Consider the following 26,264-nt stretch of genomic DNA (forward strand, 5'->3'; position numbering starts at 1 on the left):
CATGGATTCAAAGATCATGTTCAAATTCAGAGAGGCATGGAAAAGGTTGTGAGCAAACAGTAATACTAAATGTAATACTATGTCCAACCATCTCTCTATCGTAGTCGTTTTGACATGTCAGGGCCCGAGAAAACGACGTGCTCCCCACCTGCCCACGCGCACGCGACCCCACAAAACCCTAATTTCCAAGAGCCCTAAAAGCAGAGCTTACTAGGAAAAAGAAAAGAATAAATAAAATTAAAGGAGAGAGAAAAAAAAAAGAAAAAAAAAAGAAAAAAGAAAAAAGAAAAAAAAAACTTGGCTCCCCAAATCACAACAGAGCTGACAACAAAGGGTGAAAAAAAAAAGGAGACATTTTTCCTAGTTGTTTTGTTTGTAGTTACTATTTATTTATTTAATTTTAATATATAATACAATCTCTGAGTGCTTTAGTTTATTCTCCATTTGCTTGATTCTACCAAGGGTTTTGCATCAGTTCCATGTTCTCTCAGCTGAGATCACTTCTTGGTTCTTGATCTTATTAATTCAGCTTCGCTTGTTAAAGGGCTTCTTTTCTTTCTTTCTTTCCTTCTCTTTACCTGATTCCTTGCGCAACTTGAATCTAATGCTCTCTTCTCAGAAGCTTTCCTTTCTCTCTTTCTCTCTCTCTCACGGTGAGGATATTAGGTTATACAGGAGCCCTTAGTTTCTTGTTGAATTATGGGTTTGACTTTTTGATCTCAGAATTCACAAACAAGCGAGAAGGACAAAGAAGCAATCAATCTCCACCGTTTGCAAGACGACCGATTTGATTACTGGGTCCTCTTCTTTTTCCACTTTTGTTGCCCTGAATTTGCAAGTCTGGCTAATCCGTGGTGGACCGGGCAGGTGGGGCTGCCGGGCATGGACCCGGCAGCAAATTCTTCTGTGCTAAGCAAACGCCACAGCGAGATTTCCATGGACGAAAGCAGCGGTGGAAGAGGAGTCGACGAGGACGAAGATAGAGACAACGGAGACGAGCCTAGAGAGGGCGCGGTTGAGGTTGGCACTCGCAGACCACGAGGTCGGCCTCCTGGATCTAAGAACAAACAAAAACCACCCATCTTTGTGACCCGAGACAGCCCGAACGTGCTCAAGAGCCACGTCATGGAGGTGGCTAGTAATGCTGATATAGCGGAAAGCATAGCCCAATTCGCCAGGAGGCGTCAACGAGGTGTTTGCGTGCTTAGCGGGAGCGGCTCTGTGGCCAATGTCACCCTCAGACAACCTGCGGCACCTGGCGCTGTCGTAGCACTTCACGGCAGGTTTGAGATTCTCTCTCTGACGGGTGCCTTCCTTCCTGGACCTTCCCCTCCTGGCTCGACCGGCCTCACTGTGTATCTAGCTGGCGGTCAGGGTCAGGTCGTGGGAGGAAGTGTTGTAGGATCACTTGTTGCGGCAGGGCCAGTGATGGTCATTGCCGCAACTTTTGCTAATGCAACATATGAGAGATTGCCTCTTGATGATGATGATGAGGGCCGTCAGGGCATTGCTGTCGGAAGTTCCCCACCGGCAATTGGAAGCAGCGGCAGCGGCGGTGGGGGACAGCTGCCGCCTGCTGGGCTGCCAGATCCCTCATCACTTCCTGTTTATAATTTGACACCAAATCTACTCCCCAACGGGGGGCAGTTGGGTCATGATGCTTATGCTTGGGCTCATGCGCGACCTCCTTACTAGCTACAGAATATATCCCTAGGAGATTTGATTAATCTTCTATATAGTCTATCTGTTGTATTTGGATGTTAGGGAATGATCAAATGGAGATACATAGGAAGATGGGAAGAAGATCGAGAAACCGCGTGGTATTCTCAATGTATATTAGGCTTTTTGATTTGTCTAGCTTGGATCCTCTCTGTTTGCAATAAAAAAAAAAAAAAAAAAAAAACCATGAATGGCCTCTTAGCTTTCTAACCACTAACTGAATTATTAAATCTTTGTCTAGACTTCTTTTTTACAGTTTTTCGGTTGGATTTCTTATTTTATATTTCTCTTGTGTTTATATTGAATCTTAATGAATTTCAGGTTAATCTGATCATATGATGGATTAGACTTGGGAGACAAAGCTAGTTGGAGAGGCATTATCTTATATATGTTTCCTGTTTGTGCTAATCAGAGATTTTCATGCCTGTTTTAAGCTTGTATCTCACTTTACTCATAAAAGGGATTGATATACAGGTGCCGTCGATTTCAAGACCTGATTTGTCTTATTTTTAGTTTTGTTGTTAGGAGGTAACTGCATGACAACTAGGGTTTGCGAATGATTGTTCTATAATTTGCATTGGTCTGTGTTGCACGGGCAAAAGAGTGTAACTAGGATGAATAAAAGAAGATTTCCACTTGGGAAGCCTTCCCTTGAAGCCACTGTCTAATTTTAACAAGTAAATGACATATGTTCATAAGATTGTATTGGGATCTACTGACAACTTATATGAGTGTGAAAATGCATGAAGGGTTTCTCTTTCTCCATCTGTATCTCAATGTTTTGTTATTCGATCTTTTGTCAAATAGGACTCCCATGAGGGGATATGTGCTCTATTTATTATTTTAATAAGAACAATCAGTAGGGTATTTTTATATTGTTACATTTGTTTAATTAGTTTGTAATGAAGTATGATATATATTTTTCATTTGTGTCCAAAAGATATTTTATATATATTTTTCATTCATTATGTGCAACTAATTAATTTCAAATTCAGGGTGCATGCAATCTCTGTGACACAAACATGTTATAGAGTACTAGTACTCAAAATATTTAAGAGAAAAGAGAAAAAAGGGTAAACATCAAAGATATAACAGGTTTTTTCTTGGCTGGGGCAGATCTAAGGTAGGCATGGCATAGAGGAGTTCAATTAATGCAAAGTCAATGGTATTCATGAGAAGAGTTAGAACTAATTAAAATAGAGCTGCTCGGAAACTTGAGATCTCTTTGTCCCGCTTTAATATTCATAATGTATTTAACTCTGCCAAGGCACTCTACAGCTGCCACTTGTTTCTTCTAGCCAAAAAACAGTCTCCGTTTGCTCCATGGCTGGTCTCTGCTATTTTTAGGACATCTAGATCTAGGAACAGATACTTTATAGTGTTATAAGGTGCTGAGAATAGAAGCCAATGTCATAATGGAGGTAAATCATGTAATTAGACCTTTTGATTTTTCCTTCGAATACGTGCACTTAATATTAGATAATATCAATGATACAATAATATCTATAATTTTTTTTCTTTATTAGAAAAATTCCCTTATTTATTCATACAAAGTTTCAAAAAGTTTTTCTCTTATAACAAATACTTAATTAGTAGAACGGCCGGGTAATTCATTGTCAATAGCACTCTCTAAAGAGTTGACTCTTAGTATGAGATCTATGATTTTCTATTGTTGGGTTTCTAAAGAGGTGACTCTTGGTCTGAGATCCATGATTTTCTAAGTTGGGAGTAAATTTATTTAATTTTTTTTTTTGAAAAATGATATTTTAACTTTATTGATAAAGATCAAATACGTAGAACATGTTGTTCTAACATAACAGTATCATAGATACAACATGTTGCTCTAGGTCTCACCAATGACGTGTCGAATTGCCTCATTTGCCAAACCATGAGCTATAGAGTTACCTTCAGTTTAACATGGCCAATTTGCCAACTGGATAACAAGTTACTTACTCTTTGGATGTCCTCCACTATTTGCCCAAATCTGTTCCACTTCGCTTTGAGGACTTCACTACATTAACCAGTTGTAAGGCATCGCCCTCCAAAAAGATGTCGCAGGCCTACGTTTGTGCAAAACTCTGTTGCATAAAGAGCTCCCATGGCTTCAACTACAATAGGTTTTGTGTTTATCTCATTTGTGAAACTTCGAGCTGCAAAAACACCCCCCCCCCCCCTTTGTCCCGAACAAGAATACCGACTCCAATCCACCCTTTGAGATTGTCAATGACCACATCTCAGTTTACTTTGTAAACCCGTCTCTGATGGAGCCTTCCATTTAACGATGGATATGCTGGCCTCAACTAGCTCATGTTCAATGTCTTTTCAGAAGTCATCAATGGAAACATTACGATTGTTGACAGTATTGGTGTAGACAATGATAAATGTTTTGTTAAAATATTCCTAAATTACACTTTACCCCTCAAATTACCCCCACCCCCCCCCCCCCCCCCCCCCCCCCCCCCCCCCCCCCCTCTCTCTTATAAGTAAGAATTTATAAAATAAAATCAACAAGAACGAAAAGGATCTGCAAGCAATCTCTCAAAAACAAAACTGCTTAAAAGCTATAGAAGGCCTACACAAGCAAGCGCCTACAAGTAACAGAACACATAACTCAAATGTGATTTTATTTCCTCAACTGGGTTTTCATTCACTTAAATAAGCAATACATATGTTTATTACACAAGATAAAAATTACTTTTAAACCCTACTTGGTATGAGATAATATCTATTCAGTTTACATTTGGATTCAAATGAAGATCAACAAACTTGACATTTTAATTTGGATGAGGAGGATCTTGATATTCAACCTCTACAAGTTCAACGAGGTAGACCTAACGTTTAACTTGGAACAAAAATACTGGAAACGTGCAGAAACAATAGGCTTTGTAAGCAAATTTGCAAGCTAGTCCTTATTGGGGAATAAAACAAACTTCAAGTGATTTGGCAGCAACTAGGAGTGGAGAGGTGGATAGTTAATAACCGTCTACTAACAGTTAACTGCCTTAAACCGCTAACCAGCGAACTGCTTCTGTAGGCGGTTGGAAAAAACCGCTAACTAATAGTGATCTTAGGGGTAGACGAAAGCGGTTATTAACCGCTAACCGCCCACACACACACACACGCACACACAAAACAACATCGTTTTATATGGGGTTTTAAATGACAACATACGACCAAAAAAAAAAAAAAAAAAAAAAACCCAAAAAATATCTAACATAAGCCAAAAAATAAGTTTAAAGGAAGGTCCAACACCCAAAAATAGGCCCAAAATACCCAAATTTAAAAGTGGTCATGCGCTGCAATTATAGTTTTAAATAACTGTTAATTACGTAAAGCGGGGCGGTTGTGGTTAGCAAAATAGAATAACCGTCTTTTCACCCCTAGCCAGCAACTCTATCTTCAACAAAATGGAAAACAATTTTCACATGCTTAGTCCTTGCATGAAAAACAGGATTGGTTGAAAGGTAGGTTGCACTGATATCGTTACACCATAATTTTGGTGGAGAAGGGAGAACTACACAAAGATCATGAATAATTGAATCCACAGTAATTCTATTGTATTCGCAACACATTTATACTCTGCTTTAGTACTCAATCTAGACACGGTTGGTTGTTTTCGAGAGCTCCATGAAATTCAATTTGAAACCAAAAAGGTACAATAAGCTCCTGTTGAGTGTCGATTTTCTCGGCATCATGCCCAATCAATGATTGATAAAGCCTCCAACTGAGAAGATGATGAGTGAGTAAGAAGCAGACCATGAGACACAGTATGCTTGAGATACCTCAAGACGCATTTGACAGCCTACCAGTGCAACTTGGTTGGCATGTGCATAAACGAACAAACTTGATTTACAACAAATGCCGAATCAAGATGAGTGAGAGACAAATGTTGTAAGCAACCCGCCATGCTTTGAAACAAAGAAGGATCTTCAATAGGATACCATCAAAAGTAGATAAGGTGTGAAGAAGAAGACATGGGGGAGGAAATTGGCTTGGCCTCCATCAAGTTTGTGCACTTACTAAGATCCAGTATATACCCGCGTTGTGACAGCAAGAGACCAGATTGGAGATGGAGGACCTCCATGCCCAAGAAGAAGCTTAATAAACCAAGGTACTTGACAACAAACTCATGCCACAGCTGCTGCAGAAGATCATCAATCGCAAAGGGCATGTTACATGTATGTAGTATTTATAATAATATCAATGTATATAAGGATAAAAATAGTAACTAAAGAGCATTTAAAAGTAAACAAGGATGAGATTCCTTTAGAACCAATGAACCCGAGTTCAAGCAATTTATTGCCTAGCTTAGAAAACCAAGCTTTAAGAGCTTGTTTCAATCCATAAATGGCTTTGTTTAACTTGCACACATGTGTGGGAAATGAAGGATGAGCGAAACCAGGGGGTTGACTCATAAACACCTATCCTGATAAAAATCCATGAAGGAAGGCATTTTGAATATCAATTTGCCTCATAGATCAACTTTCTTAATATGCAATCGAGAGCACAGTCCTTATAGTTGTAGGTTTAACAACTGGACTAAAAGTCTCGCCATAATCAATCCTTGCTTGTTGATGAAATCTCTTAGCAACAAGCCTAGTTTTGTGCCTTTCCATAGATCCATCAGCATTGCGTTTCAATTTCAATACCCACTTGCTGCCAACTACATTCGTTTCAACAGAAGATGGAACTAAGGCCCAAGTATGATTATTAAGAAAAGCATTAAATTCCACCTGCATAGCTCGAAGCCATTCTTGAATCTTAACTGCAAAAGAGTAACAAGTAGGCTCAACCATGGCATATATTAGCAGTAACAGCCAACAGAGCCTGAGAAATAGGATATCTAATAGTTCCATCATTGAAAACCCTTGGTTTGTGGATATTATTCTGCGTGCGAGTGACAATTTGATGAGTTCGAGTAGGAGCAGACTTGAAGAAGTTGAACTTGACATAGCATAAGAAGTCATAGGGTTATCAGAGACAATAGGCGTAGAACCAGAAGAGGAGGGTGACTCCATGCTACCGACAGACAAAGGCAATGGAACATATGAGGGTAACATGTGATGCAGGAGGAAATCGGACGCAACTATAGAATTAATTAGTCTATGATGTGGCGATGTGATTGGTTTGATTTAAGCAAGAAAAGGAAGGGTCAACTACTCAAGAAGGAAAGAAGAGATCTTTGGCAAATTGTGATTTAGAAGATATTCTCTACCGAGTTGTCAACATCCATCAAGAGAAAGACCAAGAAGGAAAGAAGAGACTATTGACAAATCTCTTGATTCATCTTTTAAAGAATTCTCATATTTATATTTTCGTTGTCGTCAAGTAATATTATAGTTATTATTTTTTTCCCTAAAATATGGTCATTCTTTAGCACCAAGTATTTTCCATTAATTTGGAGATATTCTTTGGTACAAAGTATTTCCATAATATGTTTATTTGTATTTATTTCAAGTCTTACAAGATTTATTAGGCTTTTCGGGATTTTGCTATTTTTGGCAAAATTCTTCTAAAGACCTAATTTTCAGCTATTTAAGTCCAGCTTGTGGACGTTTTTCAACAGCTTTGTTGATTATTGATAATTTTATCAAATTCAGAGTTTGTCTCTGTTTTCTTTGGGGTAATTTTCCTGTTTTCTTCTTTGCAAACTACCTGTTAGTTAGCCTACAGAATAATCGCTATTCTGTTCCGGCGTCAATTGGTATCAAAGCTTCAGCACTTTCCTGAGACGAGTTATTCATCAGTTTCGATGGCTGGTGGTCGTAGTCGTGGTGGTCGTCGTGAGCAGGTTCCGAATGAGGAAGCTCCGCACCATGATCGTAACGTTCAAGATATGATGATTGAGGATTTGCAGAGGCAAGTTGCAGAGTTAGCCCAGCGCCTAGCGGCGCAGGAATTCGGCAATCGTGAGATGAACTCCGATTCCAATTCCACCTTCGACAACCCGTATCACAATCCTGCTCCATACCGGGAACAACGTGGTCGGGATGAAGAAATTGTTGATGAAGAGTTCCAAGAAGACGAGTTCGTTGATGAGGAGTTCATACATGGAGATGTTCATGATGATGTTGAACATGAAGATGTTGAAAATCCTTCACAAGGATTTGTGGATTGGAATTCTTCCCCAATTTATGATGTCTATCATGAAGAAGAAGATTTATTGAAAGAGGTAAGTTTTGTGGGTGATACAATAAAATTTATTGAAGAAAATAATGACTACCATGTGTTTGATGAAAGTCCACATGACGAGGGATTTCAGTTAAGTAATGAGGAAATTAGTTATGTTGATTTTCTTGGGATTGAAAATTTTCTATCAAGTTCTTCTAGTAATAATTTGAATTTTGGTTTTGGTGTGATGGATGACAACTTTAATTTTTGCGGTAAAAAAAGAATTGATAATTCATTGAAGACTTTTATGGAGCTTGAATTGGAGAAAATAAATAAAAGACGTGAGAAGATTGAATTATTTCAATTTAGTGTGAGGCTAGTTGTTGTGATGAGTTGCAATTTATTTATCTTCTGGTTTCAAGTTATTTTGGTATTGAGAAATACGAGATGGAATGAATTAATCGGCCTTCCAAAAGATCGAAGTAAAAAAGATTTGAATTCGAGGACGAATTCTTTCCAACCCGGTGAGACTGATGCAGGAGGAAATCGGACGCAACTATAGAATTAATTAGTCTATGATGTGGCGATGTGATTGGTTTGATTTAAGCAAGAAAATGAAGGGTCAACTACTCAAGAAGGAAAGAAGAGATCTTTGGCAAATTGTGATTTAGAAGATATTCTCTACCGAGTTGTCAACATCCATCAAGAGAAAGACCAAGAAGGAAAGAAGAGACTATCGACAAATCTCTTGATTCATCTTTTAAAGAATTTCCTTATTTATATTTTCGTTGTCGTCAAGTAATATTATAGTTATTATTTTTTTCCCTAAAATATGGCCATTCTTTGACACCAAGTATTTTCCATTAATTTGGAGATATTCTTTGGTACAAAGTATTTCCATAATATGCTTATTTGTATTTATTTCAAGTCTTACAAGATTTATTAGGCTTTTCGGGATTTTGCTATTTTTGGCAAAATTCTTCTAAAGACCTAATTTTCAGCTATTTAAGTCCGGCTTGTGGACGTTTTTCAACAGCTTTGTTGATTATTGATAATTTTATCAAATTCAGAGTTTGTCTCTGTTTTCTTTGGGGTAATTTTCATGTTTTCTTCTTTGCAAACTACCTGTTGGTTAGCCTACAGAATAATCGCTATTCTGTTCCAGCGTCAACATGGCTGCAGACAAGGAAGTTGTAGCAGAAGGAATATGAAAGCAATACATATGTTTGTTACATAAGATTAATATTACATTTGAACTATACAAGGTATCAGATAATATCTAATTAGTTTGCATTTGAATTCAAATGAGGGTCAGCACACTTGACATTTGAATTTGGATGAGGATTAATATCTTGAGCTTCAACACCTCGTATGGATAATGACACGAACATCTGCATGAAATGGGCATAAGGTGCAGGCTGGTTAGGTCAGCATATTTGGGTCGAGATTTGTAAGCTCGAAATTTTGGGTTAGGTTTGAATTCGAATTAGAGAATAGTTAGGGAAATTTAAGAAAGTATCTTGGCTTTCTTCTTAATTCCCACTACTTTTTCCAAGTAATTAAAATGCTAGAGCAAGAAAAAATTAGGAACTGTCAATCATTTGTTGCTATTATGCAATGATTTCCAGCTCAACTTCTTATCAGCTTTTCTATTTTTGGACCATGCATGGGTATAGACATCCTCAAAGGACTAATCCCTTTACAATATATTTAAACTTTGGTTGTGTTATATATATAAATTACAGGAATTAGATTGCTGCATGCATATGACTGATCAATGTGTTTACTCACATCTTTTGAATACCATAGGTTCATATTTCCCAATGGACAGAACTTGCTTAATTTATAAAACAATGCCCAAGCTGCGTGCTGTTAGTAAAGAATGTGATCAACACATTTAATTATTGCTTAACAACTACTGGCTGCTGCATCTCCTCTACAAGGACACAACGGAAGCACATAGGCTAATTAAGCATTACCTTTACTTCAATATTAAGCAAAATCCCTAAACCCGCCTATAATAATCCACTTGACATCTTTATTGAACAAGAAGAGGAGTACCGGTAATTTTTCAGTTTAGGTGCTTTAAAGGCACTTGGTAGCATAAATATTGTACGTTCATAGTAACAATATATATATATATATATATATATATATATGTGCTATACCAAAATCGCATATGCCTATTATGTTTTTATCATGAGAAAATACATTTTATCCTATGAAGAATCACTTTGGCACTTATACCTCAAAAGTTTAAAAAGTAACACCCGCTCGCACTTCACAAATTATGTAACCGTGATGCTTAGCACTCATTGTTAGGTTTTTTTTTTCCTCCATATTTTTCGATGGAACTTATGTCACGTGCCCAGCACGTGACATTTTTGCCCTAAAATGCTCACAGGGTAAGATATATTTTTTCCTAAACTTTGGAGGTACAAATGACAACTCAGCTTTACATACACTATAAAAATTAAAATTAAAAAAAAAGGTGGCGCACGAAGAGTCTCCACGCCACATGGGAATCACTGGACCACTCCCACACCTGGGGTGGGGAGTCTGGCAACTCTTGAAGAAGTTTTCGGGGGTGACTTGGGCCACCCTGAAAACTCCCAAGGGGGTGGCCTGTGCCACCTCTAAAAACATCTTTAAGGGTGGGCAAGCCCTCATTCCTAGGTGAGGAGGGTGGTCCAGCTAGGTAGTGGAGAGGGGAAGCAATCGACTACCTTAATTTTTTAAAAAGTTTTTTTTTTTTTTTTCATTTTTTTTTTTTTTTTTTTTTTTTTTTTTTTATTAAAAAAAAAAAAATTATATGTAAAAAGTTGAGCTGGCATTTTACCTCCAAAGTTTGTAAAAAAATACACTTTACCCTCCTCCCTCGATTAGGGATGAAAATGTTATGTCAAGTGAACTCAACGTAAGTCCCATCCAAAAAGACCAAAAAAGTAATAGAGGGTTTTATATATGAGAAATGATTCTCCACCACTTAAATATACAACTTTTCACCACCTTATCTATGTGCAATGTGGTCCTCTACTAACTTTAGAGTTTTTTTATTTTTAAAAAATAAAATAAAGTGGGGGACCACCTTGCCACATAGACAATGTGATAAAAAGTTGTATATTTAGGTGGTGAAGAATCATTTCTCTTTATATATATATAGAGTTTGTGGGCTCCTTTTTCTCATTTTTCCTCTTTCATGGTGGTATACGTCTACATTTTACCTACCTCCATGTTGTTTGTTCCGTGAATTAAAACAAACTCATATATCAGCATATAGTAATTAAACAGTTTTGCAGATTATTAAAATGGTAGTCACTCACCAAAGGGATCAATGCATGACCCGGCCGGTGATAGAATCATTACCATGAAGCGAATGTTATCCTTAAAAACCTACTGTCAATTAGTCACACAAGACATAGAAAAAAGGTAATTAATTGTAAATTTCAATAATCAGTACGTAATATCCGAATGTGGTTTACTTCATTAAATATCTAAAACTTACAGGCTCACACTAAGATGACGTTGATGCAGATATATATATATATATATATTGCATGCTCTTGTAATTAACTGTAAGTTTTTCATTTTTAATAGTATGTTTTTAAATTGCTATGATTATTTCCTGGCCTTACTAGAAATGAGTTGTTTCGCATATGATTATCTGAGAGACGAAACATTTTTAGTCGTGGATCACGTGATGATTAAACTCGCAAACAAACCTCCATAGATTCAAGTGATTAAACTGCACAAACTCCCATCGAATGCGTTGCCAGTCAAAGTTTTTAGAGGCAGCAAAGATTTCGAAAGTTGTTAAAGCTAGGCAAAACTTTGATTTTCTAATAGTAATTTAATCAACTTCTGTCAAAAGATATTCCTGCCGAAAGGATCCTAGAGGCATATATAGCAACACGGAGGACCCCCTTCACATGGATTCACGTGTCGTGGCTTATAAACCTAATTATAATATAATTAGCAACTTGGATACAAAATTCCAACGCTAAAGTCGCAATATCTATGTATGGACCCTCTTGCGATCAATAATTTACTAGCTCTTGCATTAAATATAATAATAATCATGTAGCTAACACCAATATAAAAAACAAATATATTCTCCTCTTTGTTCCATTAGCCTTTCCAAGTGTAAGCACAGCTATCCTCGAGATGGTGAGACGTTGAACTTCATTAGTTTATGGGGAATCCAATAAACCTGCATTAATGAAATGTAGGCCACCCATTTGAGCCGTTAATGTTAGAGTGAGAAATTTAATAAGTTTGGATGGTGGGGCACCAGCAAGCATCGCCCAAGAGAAATCCGGGAACGTGTTCTCTTTTCTTTCAAGTCGATGTTGATATGTTGAAGCTCAACTTGCCACGCCCTTGTCTGCTTGTCTTGTCATGGAGTACACATCATCTTCGACCAAATAAGTCACATTTTAACCTAATTTTGGCAAATTAACCAATCAATGTCATTAAGCTCGATCTGTACGTTCTTGAGAGTGATCAAAAGGCAACTTTTGCAATAAAGATATGGCCCGGTTATAAGGTATAGGTGCTAATTGTCAACAAACAAGAAAAACCCTAGAATGTGGCTTCAAGATTATCTACTTCTTAAAGACTCAGTATCTTGAAGAGACCTTCTGTACTAGTACTGATAGATGTTTTTACACCTGTAATCAAAAATCGAAACAAAATTGTCCTGTACGTGCTTAAAACTTTTTTCCATTTAGTTCCTTTAAGGTGCGTTTGAGATTGTAACTTTGTAGACAAAAATTGTGATTTTAAATCAAATAGCAAAAAATAAACCGTTTGGGAAGTACGTTTTTAAAAAATTGTGATTTGAAAACGCAGAAATCTGCTTTTTCAAATCTCAGGCAATTGGGTGTTTTTTTGAAAACGCATAATTTTAAAAAGCTAACCTGCGAGAAAACTAAATTGCGATTTTGCCAAACACTTAACCGCGTTTTTAAAAATCACTTTTTTAAATCGCACATTTTAAAATTGCTATTTTAAAATTGTACTTTTTGAAATTGCAAACCCAAATAGACCCTTAGTTTCTTTTTTCTTTTTTCTTTTTTTTTTGAAAAAAAAAATCTTTTTCTCTAATGTACATCATAAACTTAAATTATATAACTAGTTGAGGAAAGCATTAGATATGTAATGTAGGAGAAAATTAGGCATAAAATTTGAAAAATTATTTCTTGAATATAATCAGCCCAAGAATGAAAAGAATTGTACAAAATATTTGAAGATTATTTTTAGAATAATATATTTTACTTTTTGTACAAGAATTTTAGTTTGTCTCCAAGTTTACGTTTATGTTTTGTATTTTTATTTATTTCTTTTTCTCCAAGTATTTTGCTTGGAAAATACTCAAACTTTGCATATATAAAGGCAGATCTATATTATTTTAGAATCAAATTTTAAAGTATCAATTAAATTTAAAGTCTTTTAGAGTTATTTCTTTATTTGTTTATTTAGAGCAATTAGAGGTTTTCTTTTCCCTATTTGTTATTTTCTCTTTTCTATCTACAATTCATAGTTCCTGTTGTAATCATACGTTGTCAGAACAATTTTAGTTCTGTCACGCGTCAGTTGGTATCAGAGCTTAAGCGTCTTCTTGGGGTGATTCTTTTCATCAGTTTTCAAGACAGGTGATCATGGTCGTGGTTGGTGTAGACAGGTTCTGAATGGGGAAGTCCCCTACCATGAACGCAGTGTATAAGACGTGATGATTAAATAGTTGCAGAGGCAGGTTGCAGAGTTAACCTAGAGTTGAGCGGCACAAAACATGGAGATGAATTGCGATATTGACGGTTGCAATTCATAATCCAATTTCGAGAACCCGTATTAATACCCTATTCTATTTCGGGAATAGCATGATCGGGATAAGCGGCATGAAGACTTAGGCTTCAAAGTTGAGCTTCTAGAATTTTCTGGCACTCTTACTACCTTGACTATTGTTAGCAAGTCTCAAGCCCATCTACCAAATCCGTCTTATGTGGAGGAGGGCAAATTTATTGAGGAATATTTTTTTGTAGATTGGGTCTCTCCACCACTCTATGACATCTATCTTGACGAAGATGATTTATTGAAGAGGGTAAGTTTTGTGGTTGATGCAATAAAATTTAGTGAAGAAAATAATGACTACCATGTGTAATTGATGAAAGTCTACATAACAAGGGATTTAAGTTGAGCAATGAGGAAATTAGTTATGTTGATTTCTTTGGAATTGAAAATTTTCTATAAAATTCTCCTAGTAATAAGTTGGATGTTGGTTTCGGTATGTTGGATGACAATTTTAATTTTTGTGGTCAAGAAAGAATTTATAAATCTTTGAAGACTTTTATGGAGCGTGAATTGGAGAAAATAAATGAAAGACGTGAGAAGATTGATTTATTTCTAGTTGGTGTGAGAAAATTCATATCTTTTATTCAGAATCAAGTTGTGATGGGTTGCAACTTGTTTATCTTCTAGTTTCAAGTTATTTTGGTATGGAGAAGTACAGGATGTACTGAATTGATCGGACACCAAAACGATCAAGGCAAAGATGATTCGAATTCGATGACGAATTCTTTCCATCCCGTTGAAACTAGCGCAGGAGAAAATCAGACATAAGATTCTAAGATTATTTCTTGAATAAGATCAGCCAGAGAATGGAAAGAATTATACAAAATATTTGAAGATTATTTTTAGAATATATATTTAACTTTCTGTACAAGAATCTACTTTGTCTTTAAGTTTACGGTTATGTTTTGTATTTTTATTTATTTCTTTTTCTCCAAGTATTCTGCTTGGAAAATACTCAAATTTTGCCTATATAAAGGCAAGTTTGTATTATATATTTTGAAATCAATTTTTGAAGTATGAATTAAATTTAAGTATTTCAGATTTATTTCTCTATTTGCTTATTTGGGGCAATTAGGGTCTTTCTCTTCCCTATTTGTTATTTTATCTTTTCCTGAATTCATTTTTTAATCTTCAATTCTTAGTTTCTACTGCTATCATACTCTATCAGAACAATCTTAATTATGTCCGGTGTCGATATGTTCCCCCAATTAAGAACTTCCACATTCCATGCCTCTATCAATAATAACATATACCAAGTACCTCTAACTATAGGGATGCTCCTCGTTTAGGTCGAAAGGCCAAAGAGAATTTGACTGTTGGATTTACCCCTCCTTTTTTGTAATTGTGATGTCAGTTATGATTATTTTTTGAGTGAATTGCATAGATTAAAGAGTACTACGTTGTGGAACTTTTAATACCTTGGCTTGAAAAATAATGCAACTTCCTAATGGACTAAGGAGAATACATTTTGACGAGCCAAAACTTGATCTTTTTTAAAAAAAGAAATTATGATTCGTTAGCTACTGTAATTTGTCTTAAATTTATTCTAAATAGGGGTGGGTGTCGGGTAAGTCAGAGTCGAAAATGGTGTTTTCGATCCCCAACTTTATTCCGACTAGGAATAATTTCGAAAAAAAAAATCGGATAATTCGAATAAAACGGAAAAATCAATAATGTTCGATTGGTAAATCGGGGGAAAAAAAAAACGAAAATAGGAAGAAAACAACAATCAGCGATTAAAGGAGATAAGAAGATACAATTTGTAGAAAACTAAACAGTTAACATACAAGCAAACGTCAAGCTAACCCCAACAATCAACAATCAATGAATACGTAGAACAAGTAATCAGAAAAAGTAAAGGAAAAACAACAATTGGACGATTCAGAATTTCAGAGTCTCAAACTTTGACAAGAAAATTTCACCAATGGTACTCCGAGTCCTTGATCAATTGAAAATTGTGGTAGCTAGGCGTGAGAGAGAGAAAGACGAGCAGTTGGGCTAGGACAGCAGGTTGCAGATGCATGGGGGTCATGACGTGAGCGGCGAGGGGAGGGAGTGATTCTAGGGGTTGTTTTAGGGAGGCCGCAACAGAAGGGTCAAGGGTTAGGACTTAGGGGGCGTGTGAAGAAGATTGTGATTCTAGGGTTTATGGGCAAAAATACGAATATATAGTCACTAGGGTTGTGCAAAACAACGTTGTTTTATTCCTTATTAAAACGAAGTCGTTTTGATCAAGAGTAAAACTTCGCTTGACCATTGTTGGATTGGGTCGGGTTGGTAAAAATCGAAAATTTCATTTTACCGATTACCGACCGGACAATAATTTTGAAATTAAAATTAATTCTGATTTCTAATTTTTTTTTTTTGTGAGCGGTAGGCGGTCAAAGGCGGTTCAGTGGCAATCGACAGGTTTTCGGTAGTTGGTAATTGGATAATTTGCACACTCCTAATTCTAAAAATTTAACTCACTTTAAATGATTACTGAATTTGAATCTTACAATTAAGCAATAAACAATGGATTCATCAGACAACACTTATCATTGTAATATTAACTCCTATAACTTGGTATATTTGTGCTTAACATTAAAAAATTGCTAATTTGAAAAAGTTAAATCATTACTGCATAATGCCTTTATATATATATATGAGAAGTATCTTAATGCAATTCCCAATACTATGATGACTTTCGGTCCGCGGAATGACTATTTCATTAGGAAAAAAAAAGAAGCTATTCCTAAGAATAGAAGATGGTGGAATGAAATGGTTATTCATATTCTTTTGTTTGGTAATAAATCACACATTTTAATTGGAATTCAAAAAAAATTACTAAAAACTATATATATATATATATATATATATATATATATATATATATATATATATATATATATATATATATATATATATATATATATATATATATATTAAAAAAATCAAACCAAAAAAAAAAAAATTTGATATAAACTGGTGGGTGGCCCACCACCCACCGTTGAACCGGAGGTGGCCGCAACCACCTCCGAGTGGCCTTCAGGGGTGGCCGCGACCATCCTCGAAGCCCATCGGGGGTGGTCGGCCACCCCTGATGTACTCTGGGGGTAGCCAGCCATCCCTGACGAGAACTGGGGTGCTTCAGGGGTGGTGCGACTGCCCCTGGCCCTCCACGGTGGTTGGCCGACCACCCACACTTAGGCGTTTAGTTTTTTTAAAAAAAAAATAGAAGATTTGAAAGAAAATACAAAATGAGTTTTTTATTTTGGAAAATTTAGTCGTTACCCAATAGCTATTCCTTTCATATTTTTAGAGGAATAAGTATTCCTCTTCGTAAGGGAATAGTTATTCCAATGAAAATAGTTATTTCATGGAATAGATCCCTACCAAACTAAAAAATATTTATTCCTTAATTTGGAATACCGATTCTATTCCAGAGGCCTATTCCGCGAACCAAACGGGACTTAAGTGACAATAACACAACAACATCATCGCTAATAGTCGTTACATTTGCCCCATTTAGAATCTAAATTCAAGACTCTGAGAAGACAGTACCGAGCAAGTGTTGATCAGATGCGTGCGTGGTTCAAGTAGTTCAAGTGGTTTTAGTTGGAATGATCAAGAGAAAGTGGTAATAGTTGAGAAACAAGAGTTTGATGATTGCGTGAAAGTAACCTAGCTATATGTTAATTGTGCCATTATTATTTTATTTTTTGTTATAATTTAGACGTTTTTGTTTTTTTTCAGATGCTCATGGGTTTTTGAGCAAGTGCTTCCCACACTATGATGACTTAGTATTTGCGTTTGGTAAAGAGAGGGCTAAAGGGGAAGGAGCTCAACACACTGCAGGTACAACAAATTAAAGAAGTTAGAGGTTTGGACAACAAATGTAACGCCCCGCCCATATAAATGCGACAATTAGCATTAATTGTTTATTGGCAATGGAAATATTTTATACAAAATTTTTCTTTTCTGACAAAACCACATATCACCAGACTGACAAAATAATACTAGAGCTCTAAAACTTTACATATATATAATTAACTGAACCTTGTTTACAGTAATGCAGTTCATATCTACATCCACATAATTTATACAAATAAAAAGGCATGTAGGCCATTACAATTGCCCCACAAAAGCATACCTTACCCCAGCTCAAAGGCTGACCCAAATACTTTTACAGTTCATATTGTACATACCCATCGATCTGTGTTGCCCATCTTTAGATCATTTATAGTTGTAAAATCAACATTTTACAAGTGAAAATGTGAGTCTAAGGCTCGATAAGTAAAGAAATCAATCAATCGCGTGTGACCTGAGAACTTAATTGATAAAAATTCATCTCTCTCATTTTTACTGAAAAAACCTCACTTCAACACCATTTATAGAAAATTAATTGACACATTTCCTTTAAATACCTTTCGGTCTTTCAACAATATATACAAGAATATAAAACGTTAGTTGAAACCACTAATTCTACTACTATTTTCTCAAAATTTGGAGAAAGTTTTGCTTTGACTTGAACATAAACCATGCATTGCACATCGATCGTATATATCATACTTTTTCATAAAAAAAAAAACATACGTATCGTATACATATCCATTTAAGAGGCTACTAGATACGTACTCATGCTACCAGTATGTACATACTTAAATCCAAACAATGATCACATTCATCAGAATAATAAATACATACTTTACTTTACTCATATCATATATATCCTTAATTACCCTTCTCACGTTTCCTCTTAACTTTTCTTTCTGTTCCTTTAACCATTTTCAGTTTGGGGGAGTAGGAGGGGAAATCTTTACATAGCCATTTCTTGACCATCACCATGTGAAAACATGCACTTGTAATGCCCAGGCTTTTAATACAAGCTGTAAGTGCAATTATCTGAATTCTCATTTAATGCTACTACTTATTAAACTTATGCAACGGAAAATTACCGAGTATATAAAAAATTTTCTTCCAATTTAGGGACCCTCATTTCACTTGCACTACAACAAAAAACATTGTTTGGTGTCGCTTGAATGGTGTCGTATTTGGGCCAAAAAATGACAATTCATTTAGTGTCGCTTGAATAGTGTTGCTAAGTATAAGGTTGAAACTCCATATTATAGTTGTTTTATTATTCAAACAACACTAATTAGAGTCGCTTCTGTTCAAACAACACTACACAGTTAGTGTCACTTAACCAGTGAACGACACTAATTATTTAGTGTCGCTTGAACAGTGAAGCAACACTAAACAGTTAGTTAGTGTCGTTTAAACCTTTAAATGACACTAATGTGAATAAAATAATTAAAAAAAAAAAAAGGATCTTGCGCTGGAGCACAGGAGATTATACGCTACAGTTTACGCTGGAGCGCAGGAGGCTTCCTGATCTTTGATACTTGCTCAAAACCATAACCTATTCCAATCAACTTTGGCTTCTAACCTTTTAAGCCCCCAAAGCAAATGCCAAATGGCGCCCCTGTTGTGTCATATCCTGTTGGGATGCTTATTCATGGAAAACCACCAATTGCAAGAACACTAGAAACAGAGAAATCAGGAGTCACCAAGGCATCTAGCTTATTCTTTGTCAACAACTTCAAATCTACTTTGACACTTCCAATAATAGAATAACTGTCTCAGACAATTTCGATAAACAATTAAAGACAATAATCGCTATATAATAGTAACTGCTAGCATCAACTAAATAAAATAATTGACACTGGAATTACCTATCCATTGATCACTAGCCTAGAGCTAGCTAGTACTTCTCTATCTTTCAACAGGGTAGATGCATTGGATCTAGTAAGTGTCAGAAATTGTGGGGGTTAATTAGGATGCATCTACAAGGTACGTATTCATGATATAATGACCTACTTTTTTCTTGCAACAATCTACTTTTTTTTCTTGCCCCAATGATAAGAAGATAGAAAGTCTCCAGCAATCTACTTTTTTTTGATCTTGCAACAATGATAAGCAGGTAATTTCGCAAACTGGTAGTTTGATGTAACCATTTTTTTTTTAATTTTTTAATTTTTTGTTTTTATGAATGATAATATATTAAAGTAAGAACAGGAAAGCAACTGGCTCCCAAAAGAAAAGCAAGGAGATCAACATGCAACAGCAAGTGTATATCGCTGACAAGCCAGCTAAAACCTCAAAAAGGAAACAATACAAACAGATCAAATCAGGGAGACTAAGAGAGCCAAAACAAACAAAACAACACCAACAAGAGCCACGAGACAACAAAGCACAGTAGCTAATCATAGTGCAAAATAGTATCATAGATGCTCCAAGAGATAACATAAATTAATTTGTTGGCTTAAGATCGAAGTCGGAATATACCAGAAAAAGAGCATGCTTTGAGCCTAACATGCAACACAACATCCTGAAACACACTAGAAACATGTCTACTTTTCTTAATTAGAAAAAGGGTGTAATTGTATTTTCACACAAGTCATACGAGAACCTTTTTTTTTCCTTGATAAAAAGTCAACTCTCCACATTAAAAAAAAAAAAGAAAAAAAAGAAAAGAAGAAGAAGCAAGCATGAATTTTCTCAAAACAAGCATGCATCTTTAGTGTTTGTTTTTTATGAACACTAAACACTAAAAAGTTTACCAAATAATTTTTCCTACCTTATAGACTCTACATAAAATACTTTTTAAATGTAAACTCTAAGGAAAACACTTAATTATGATCAACTTCCATAGCATGAAAAACTATTTTCAAATTTCTTTTTAAAAAAAAAAAAAAAAACCCACTTTTCAAAACACTTAACATAGCCATAGGCTATAACTCTCACAATATTAATTAATTAGGTCAAACATATATCAGCATCGAAGCATTTTACTTATAACATATCATTTTTACTTGGCCTTTAGAGTCACATTATTCGATAAAAAGAAAAAAAGAGAGAAAGTAGGAGCTCTTTTGAAAAGCACAAACCCACTAAATATTTTATAATTATTATGTCCTCCCACCCTCATATGAATTGAAACACTTAAATCAAATCCCAGTCAATGAAACATGCATGATGCATGCATCACACACAAAACACAATCCCCATTCACAAATTTTACAACCCTGTGTGTAGACCAACATGATTGCTTGATTTGTCTCCGTAAAGAAAGAAAAAACATGCATGCTCAGGTTCCCAAAGCACCCAGAAAATGAAAGGAAAGGAAAGGGAAACAAAATAATTAAAAGTGAGTGAAAACGACGAAGGGGGAAAGATCGTTTCCCAAGGTAGTGGCACCTTCGGTCATACCACACTAAAACGGCAATGTTGACCAGTCTATTTATCATATTCTGCCACGTGGCAGAATATGATAAATAGACTGGTCAACATTGCCGTTTTAGTGTGGTTTCAGAAAAAAAAAAAAAAAAAAAAAAACTCTTTACTACCGACCCATTCCCGGGATTTCCGAAAGAAAAAGTACTTTTAATTTGTATTTTGTGCGCATAAAAAAAAAATAATTCTATAAGTCACATTTGTATGTATTTTTTTTTTGTATGCCTCTAATAATGATGTGACTTTTAAAATCACCACTTGATCAAAATTTATTTATTTAATAGTAATTAATCACAAGTTCAATAATAATTTTAAAAATCACATTATTTATGGAGGGATACAAGAGTCACAAAAAAGTAACTTTTAACATTACTCAAAGTAAAATATCTATTGACTTCCTGTCTCAGAACAAAAATTCGATACCGACGTCAGTTCGGTTCGGTTAATTGGTAAAGTTCCTTTTTCGTCGGTTAACCGAACCGAACCGAAATAACCAAAGTAACCGAATTAATGGATTAGATAAGTTCATGTAAACTTTAGGTGCCGGTTATTATTTATGTAAATATGGTTCAATATCTTTATCTAGAGAAATGCCAAAATATGGTAGGGCAGCATCCTACAAAAATTAATCGGTTCTCGTTTAATTTTATCTATATTAATGACAATTTGTAATAATCTAAGATAATGAATATTGAAAGAAAAATATAAAGTAACCCCTATGTGTGTGTGTGAGAGATTAACAATGCACCAAATATAAATGCGAAATATAAAGAAGACAGATATTTTGGTGACGAAGTGAAAACTCTTTAAACAAAGAGAAAAATCACTCCAGGGCAACCAAATTCAGGAAATCTACTAACAGAATAAATAGCTAGTTACAAAACAGTTGTACTCACATACCCTTGATGCAGTAGTTGTACCTTGAACTCTAACACGTACCTATATATACGTGAGTGTCTTCCAACCAGACCGCATGTCTAAAGGGTTCTTCAATGGACTCCTTTAGCTTAGGGCTCCTCCATAAACTAGACGTCAATGGTTGATCAAATCACACACAAAACTCTAAGAGAGCTAGCAAATATTACAATCTTTGCCTAAACATCCTCTCTTAGCACACCAGAATTCAATACTGAATTCTTACAAAATTACAAGCACAAAGCCCATTTGAATATGCTTCAGAAATTCTAATTCTAATCAAATTCTGACTTCCATAGGTGGTGTCCAGACGATGCTTGTGGTGTTCGGACCTTCACTTGAATCTTCGGTAATTCTGTAACGCACGTCTGGACTTGGAAACCCCAGTGTCCGGACGGTGTATGAAAACCCTTTCTTCGTTCCTAGTCATCGCATTTTCATTCAAACCCTATGCGAACGGAGACTTACTAACTTCAGCATCTGCTGGGTCGTCCGGACCTATTCTGGACCTTGAGCTACTGACTCCATCGTCTGCTGTATCGTTTAGACGTCCCTGATAGAACATTGAGTTTTTGACTTGGGGCTCCGAACCTTGACAACTGAGCATCCGAACAGTCTACGCGCAGGGAAAACCAACTTTGACATCTATAAAGTTGCTTGAATCTTTTCTTCTTTGAGCAGTATATTACAGATCTTGCTTTGTACAACTTTTTTCATGCTGGAATCAATATTCTGCAATAATATTTGAAATATTTGAAATAGACTCTGAATTACGGTGTCCCTATTATGGAAATTCCTGAAATGGAAATTCTTTAATTTGGAAGCGTTTTTATCAAATCAGAATAAGCCAATTAAAATAAACCAACAAATATGTTAAGGGTGCTTATAAATATTTTCAATAAATACTTGTTTAGCTAAAAAAAAAAAAAATTATTTGGGCAAAAAAACAACTCATTTGTGATTTGGCCCATAAAAATAGGTTTGGCTAAAAAACAACCCATTTGGCCCATAAAAATTAACCGAGTTATTTGACCAACAATTAACCGACTTTATCGAAATAATTAATCGATTTAACCGACTTGAACAGTTCGGTCAAAAAAAAAAAAAAAGTCTTCCAACACTGATTTAACCGATACCCGACCTTCGAGTAGACCCACATTTTTAGCTCAATTGCTATTTGGGGGATTTGTTAAGCAAGCCCAAGGGAGACAATCCAAAAAGAGTTGGCAGGGATTCAACGAATTCGAAGGCTTAGCGTTGTCGGTAAATGTTCTTATTCGGGCAAAGGAAAGTGCAGATGAGTTAAATATTATTTATTAATTGTCGACTTCTTTCACCAGTTACTAATGGATAATGGTAAAAAAAAAAAAAAAAAAAAAAAAAAAAAAAAACCCTAATGGATAATGGCACTAACCTTTGTTTGTCAATACAAACGTTTTTTGTGGAGCCCCCGTCAACTTTAACGCCCTTATATTAACTATAAGTAATTAATATCTAGAGAAAATAAAATATATTTTAAATGTTTAAAAAGTACTTCTTAATTTTTTTATTTTTTTATTTTTAAAAAAATATAATCATTTTAGTTTTTGGTTCAAATTGTTAATGTAAACTTGTATCATATCAGTCAATCGCCAAATTATCCCCGGTAAGAAATCGAATCCTTAAAAAGCATTGGTAAAATTGTTTAAAATAAATAAATAAATAACAATTTTGCTCATCTTTTTTAAAGAATTAAAGAACTGACGATTCTCCAATTCATTTGAACTAAAGAGGATCCGGTTCTCCCTAACAGAGGAAAGAAATCGACCTCCACCCTCACACAAGGTGTTGGTTGTGGGCAGCCTGAAAATTGACAGATATGAGTCACATGACGGAAGCTCCATCAACAATTTGGATGAAAAAAACGATTTTTAAACTGACCTATAGAGTAATTTTTATTTTTAAACATGTGAAAATTTAGGGGGTAATTTTTATCTTTTCTCTAATATTTAATTAAAATACATTTTAAATCACATTTTTATCAATTTCCCTGCAAGCAAACATGGCACCAGTCCAAATGAATTGTCAGCAATGACTTTGTATTTGGGCTCATGCTTTTGGTGAGACATTTTTATACTTGACCGGAGCCCAAATTCTTAGAGCAAGTTTGGGGGCTAGGCAAGTGTTGTTGCAACTACACAAGCCTAAACATCAATTTGGGCTTGGAGAAGTTCGTATTGGGGGTTTTGTTAGAGGCTCATAATCTTGCTTCATCTCGACCCAAACCCAAAGCATGCACTTGTCCTCCGTATACCTATGGGATTGGTAGGTTGAAATAGACTGATGCATGTTGTTTAGTATATTATTATATGATTTCTATACAATTCATGTTGTTTAGTATATTATTATATGATTTCTATACAATTGGATAATGTATTAGTAAAAATTAGTCTTTGCATCAGCACTTGTTAAAAATAAAAAATAAGGGCTAATTTTAACTATTATGTTATCTAAATTGTATTATAATTGTATAACAGTCTATTAAATAGCATTACTCGTTGAGATAACTATTATGTTAAAATTATCATTAATCTTGGAAGTAAATAACCTTAGTAAATGGGCCAACAAACAAGCTCCCCATGCACTAAAACACTTTGCCCGTGTGTGAGCCCACTCAATAATGGTGAATCCATGGGCTTTGTACGTGCTAAACAGAAGAAATTGCCACTATCTTAAGGTTACGTTTGGTCTATGAAATGATTATTTCGTTAAAAAGAAAAAGGAATAGTTTTTATTAGGAATGGAAGAAGATGAAATATAGTATAGAATAATTATCTAACACTTGAAATAACAATTTCTATGGCCCATAAGGAATAGTTATTTCCTCATGGAGAAATGCTAAAATTCTCAAAATTTGGTTTCTAAATATTGTGTCATAATTTGATGAGATTACATAATAATAATAATAACTAGACATTTTCTAAAATAATAGATTATATAGAATTGTGACACATAATTTGGGGACCAAATATTAGAGAAAAAATTTGAGATGTGTAGCATTTCTCTTCCTCACAGGCCATGATAATGGCTATTCCAAAGCTAGTTCATTCTACATTCTTCTATTTTCAATAAAAAATAATTATTTTTCTAATGGAATAATCATTCTTCAAACTAAACGTGACCTAAGCTTACGCAATTAGGAGATAAACAGACACAAATGTTTCTAATTGGGCCAAAACCTATGGGAAGTAAATGGGAAATGTTCGTGAAGCAGGCTTAACTAGTCGGCCCATAAGCCCATACCTGGATCTAAGAAGCTGAGTATTTCTGTAACTCTGTTGCCCACTAACCAACACACAGCAATTGATTCAAAAGTAAGCCCATGACGGCCCTTGGATGTTGTTCAGTGATCAAGGTTTAAATCTAATTGGGCTAACCAACCTTCTTGAAAGCCCAATTATGATATGTCTAATGGTCTTAATACTTACCTCTTCTTTAATGTAATCGTATTCTGGCCCAAAATAATAATAATAATAAAATTAAATAAAATTAGCATGAATATCATAATTGTGCATCTCTATAATCTTTTTATCTCTTTGATGGTCCACTGATTTTAAATCACATTAATTGATCTTCAACTAACGAATCATTAATTGCGTTTCTTTTTTTTTTTTAAATGACTTTCAGAACTTTCTGTACTGCTTCATCACCTTGTAAAATAACCTGGATCAAGAAAATATGGCAGCATGTTGACCTATTGAGAATGTTTAAGGCTCTATCTGTTGCATTGAAAAATACTGTTTTGGATGCACGATTCTTCTCTATTTTTTTCAAAAACAATCATCACCCCAACATCATTTTTTTTTTTTTAATTTTAATTTTATTATTTAAACCATTCAAAAATTATTATTTTTTTCTTCTTGATATTCATAATTTTGAGATTTTTTTTTAAAAAAAAAAATACAAAAAAATTACACACCCAAACGTCTTATTCAGAATGTTTACATTTGGCAATCCAGTTTTTCAAAAACAAATTCAATTAGCTTTTGCTTTTTTTCAAAAAAAAATTCATACTTCAGTAAATTTTTTTTTAAAAAAAAATTTTATCTCACAAAGTCAAACTTTGAAATTCATACACTAAATAATAATTGAATTCTGATTTCAAAAAATTGAACACCCAAACGTAATGCTATTTTTTTTTTCTTAATTTCTATCTAAAAATAAGAGTTTAAGATGATGGCCTATCTATTTTTATCCGATTATCTATTTTCACCTTTAGGCTAAAATAAATAACAAAAACCTCAAAAACCCACTCCATTGAATTATTTAAACAAAAGCTAGAATAGATTTCTCATCCATTTGTGAATAGTGCATATTCACATATCTAAAATTATTTGTTTTTCTTTCACCTTTTG

General features: G+C 34.9%; 1 protein-coding gene across 1 annotated transcript; it reads left to right on the forward strand.

Moving 5' to 3' along the window:
- Window positions 1-438: 438 nt before the first annotated feature.
- Window positions 439-1,949, forward strand: LOC133874211 (AT-hook motif nuclear-localized protein 20-like). The gene has a single exon (XM_062312080.1). It carries the CDS (start codon window positions 883-885, stop codon window positions 1,693-1,695), a length of 813 nt encoding a protein of 270 aa, XP_062168064.1. The 5' UTR covers window positions 439-882; the 3' UTR covers window positions 1,696-1,949.
- Window positions 1,950-26,264: the final 24,315 nt, after the last annotated feature.

The sequence above is a fragment of the Alnus glutinosa genome, chromosome 1 (assembly GCF_958979055.1).
Source record: "Alnus glutinosa chromosome 1, dhAlnGlut1.1, whole genome shotgun sequence".
Taxonomy (NCBI): Eukaryota; Viridiplantae; Streptophyta; class Magnoliopsida; order Fagales; family Betulaceae; genus Alnus; species Alnus glutinosa.

What these genes read in the sequence shown, in the direction of transcription:
- LOC133874211 (XM_062312080.1), top strand. Translation starts at nt 883, where the DNA reads ATGGACCCGGCAGCAAATTCTTCTGTGCTAAGCAAACGCCACAGCGAG.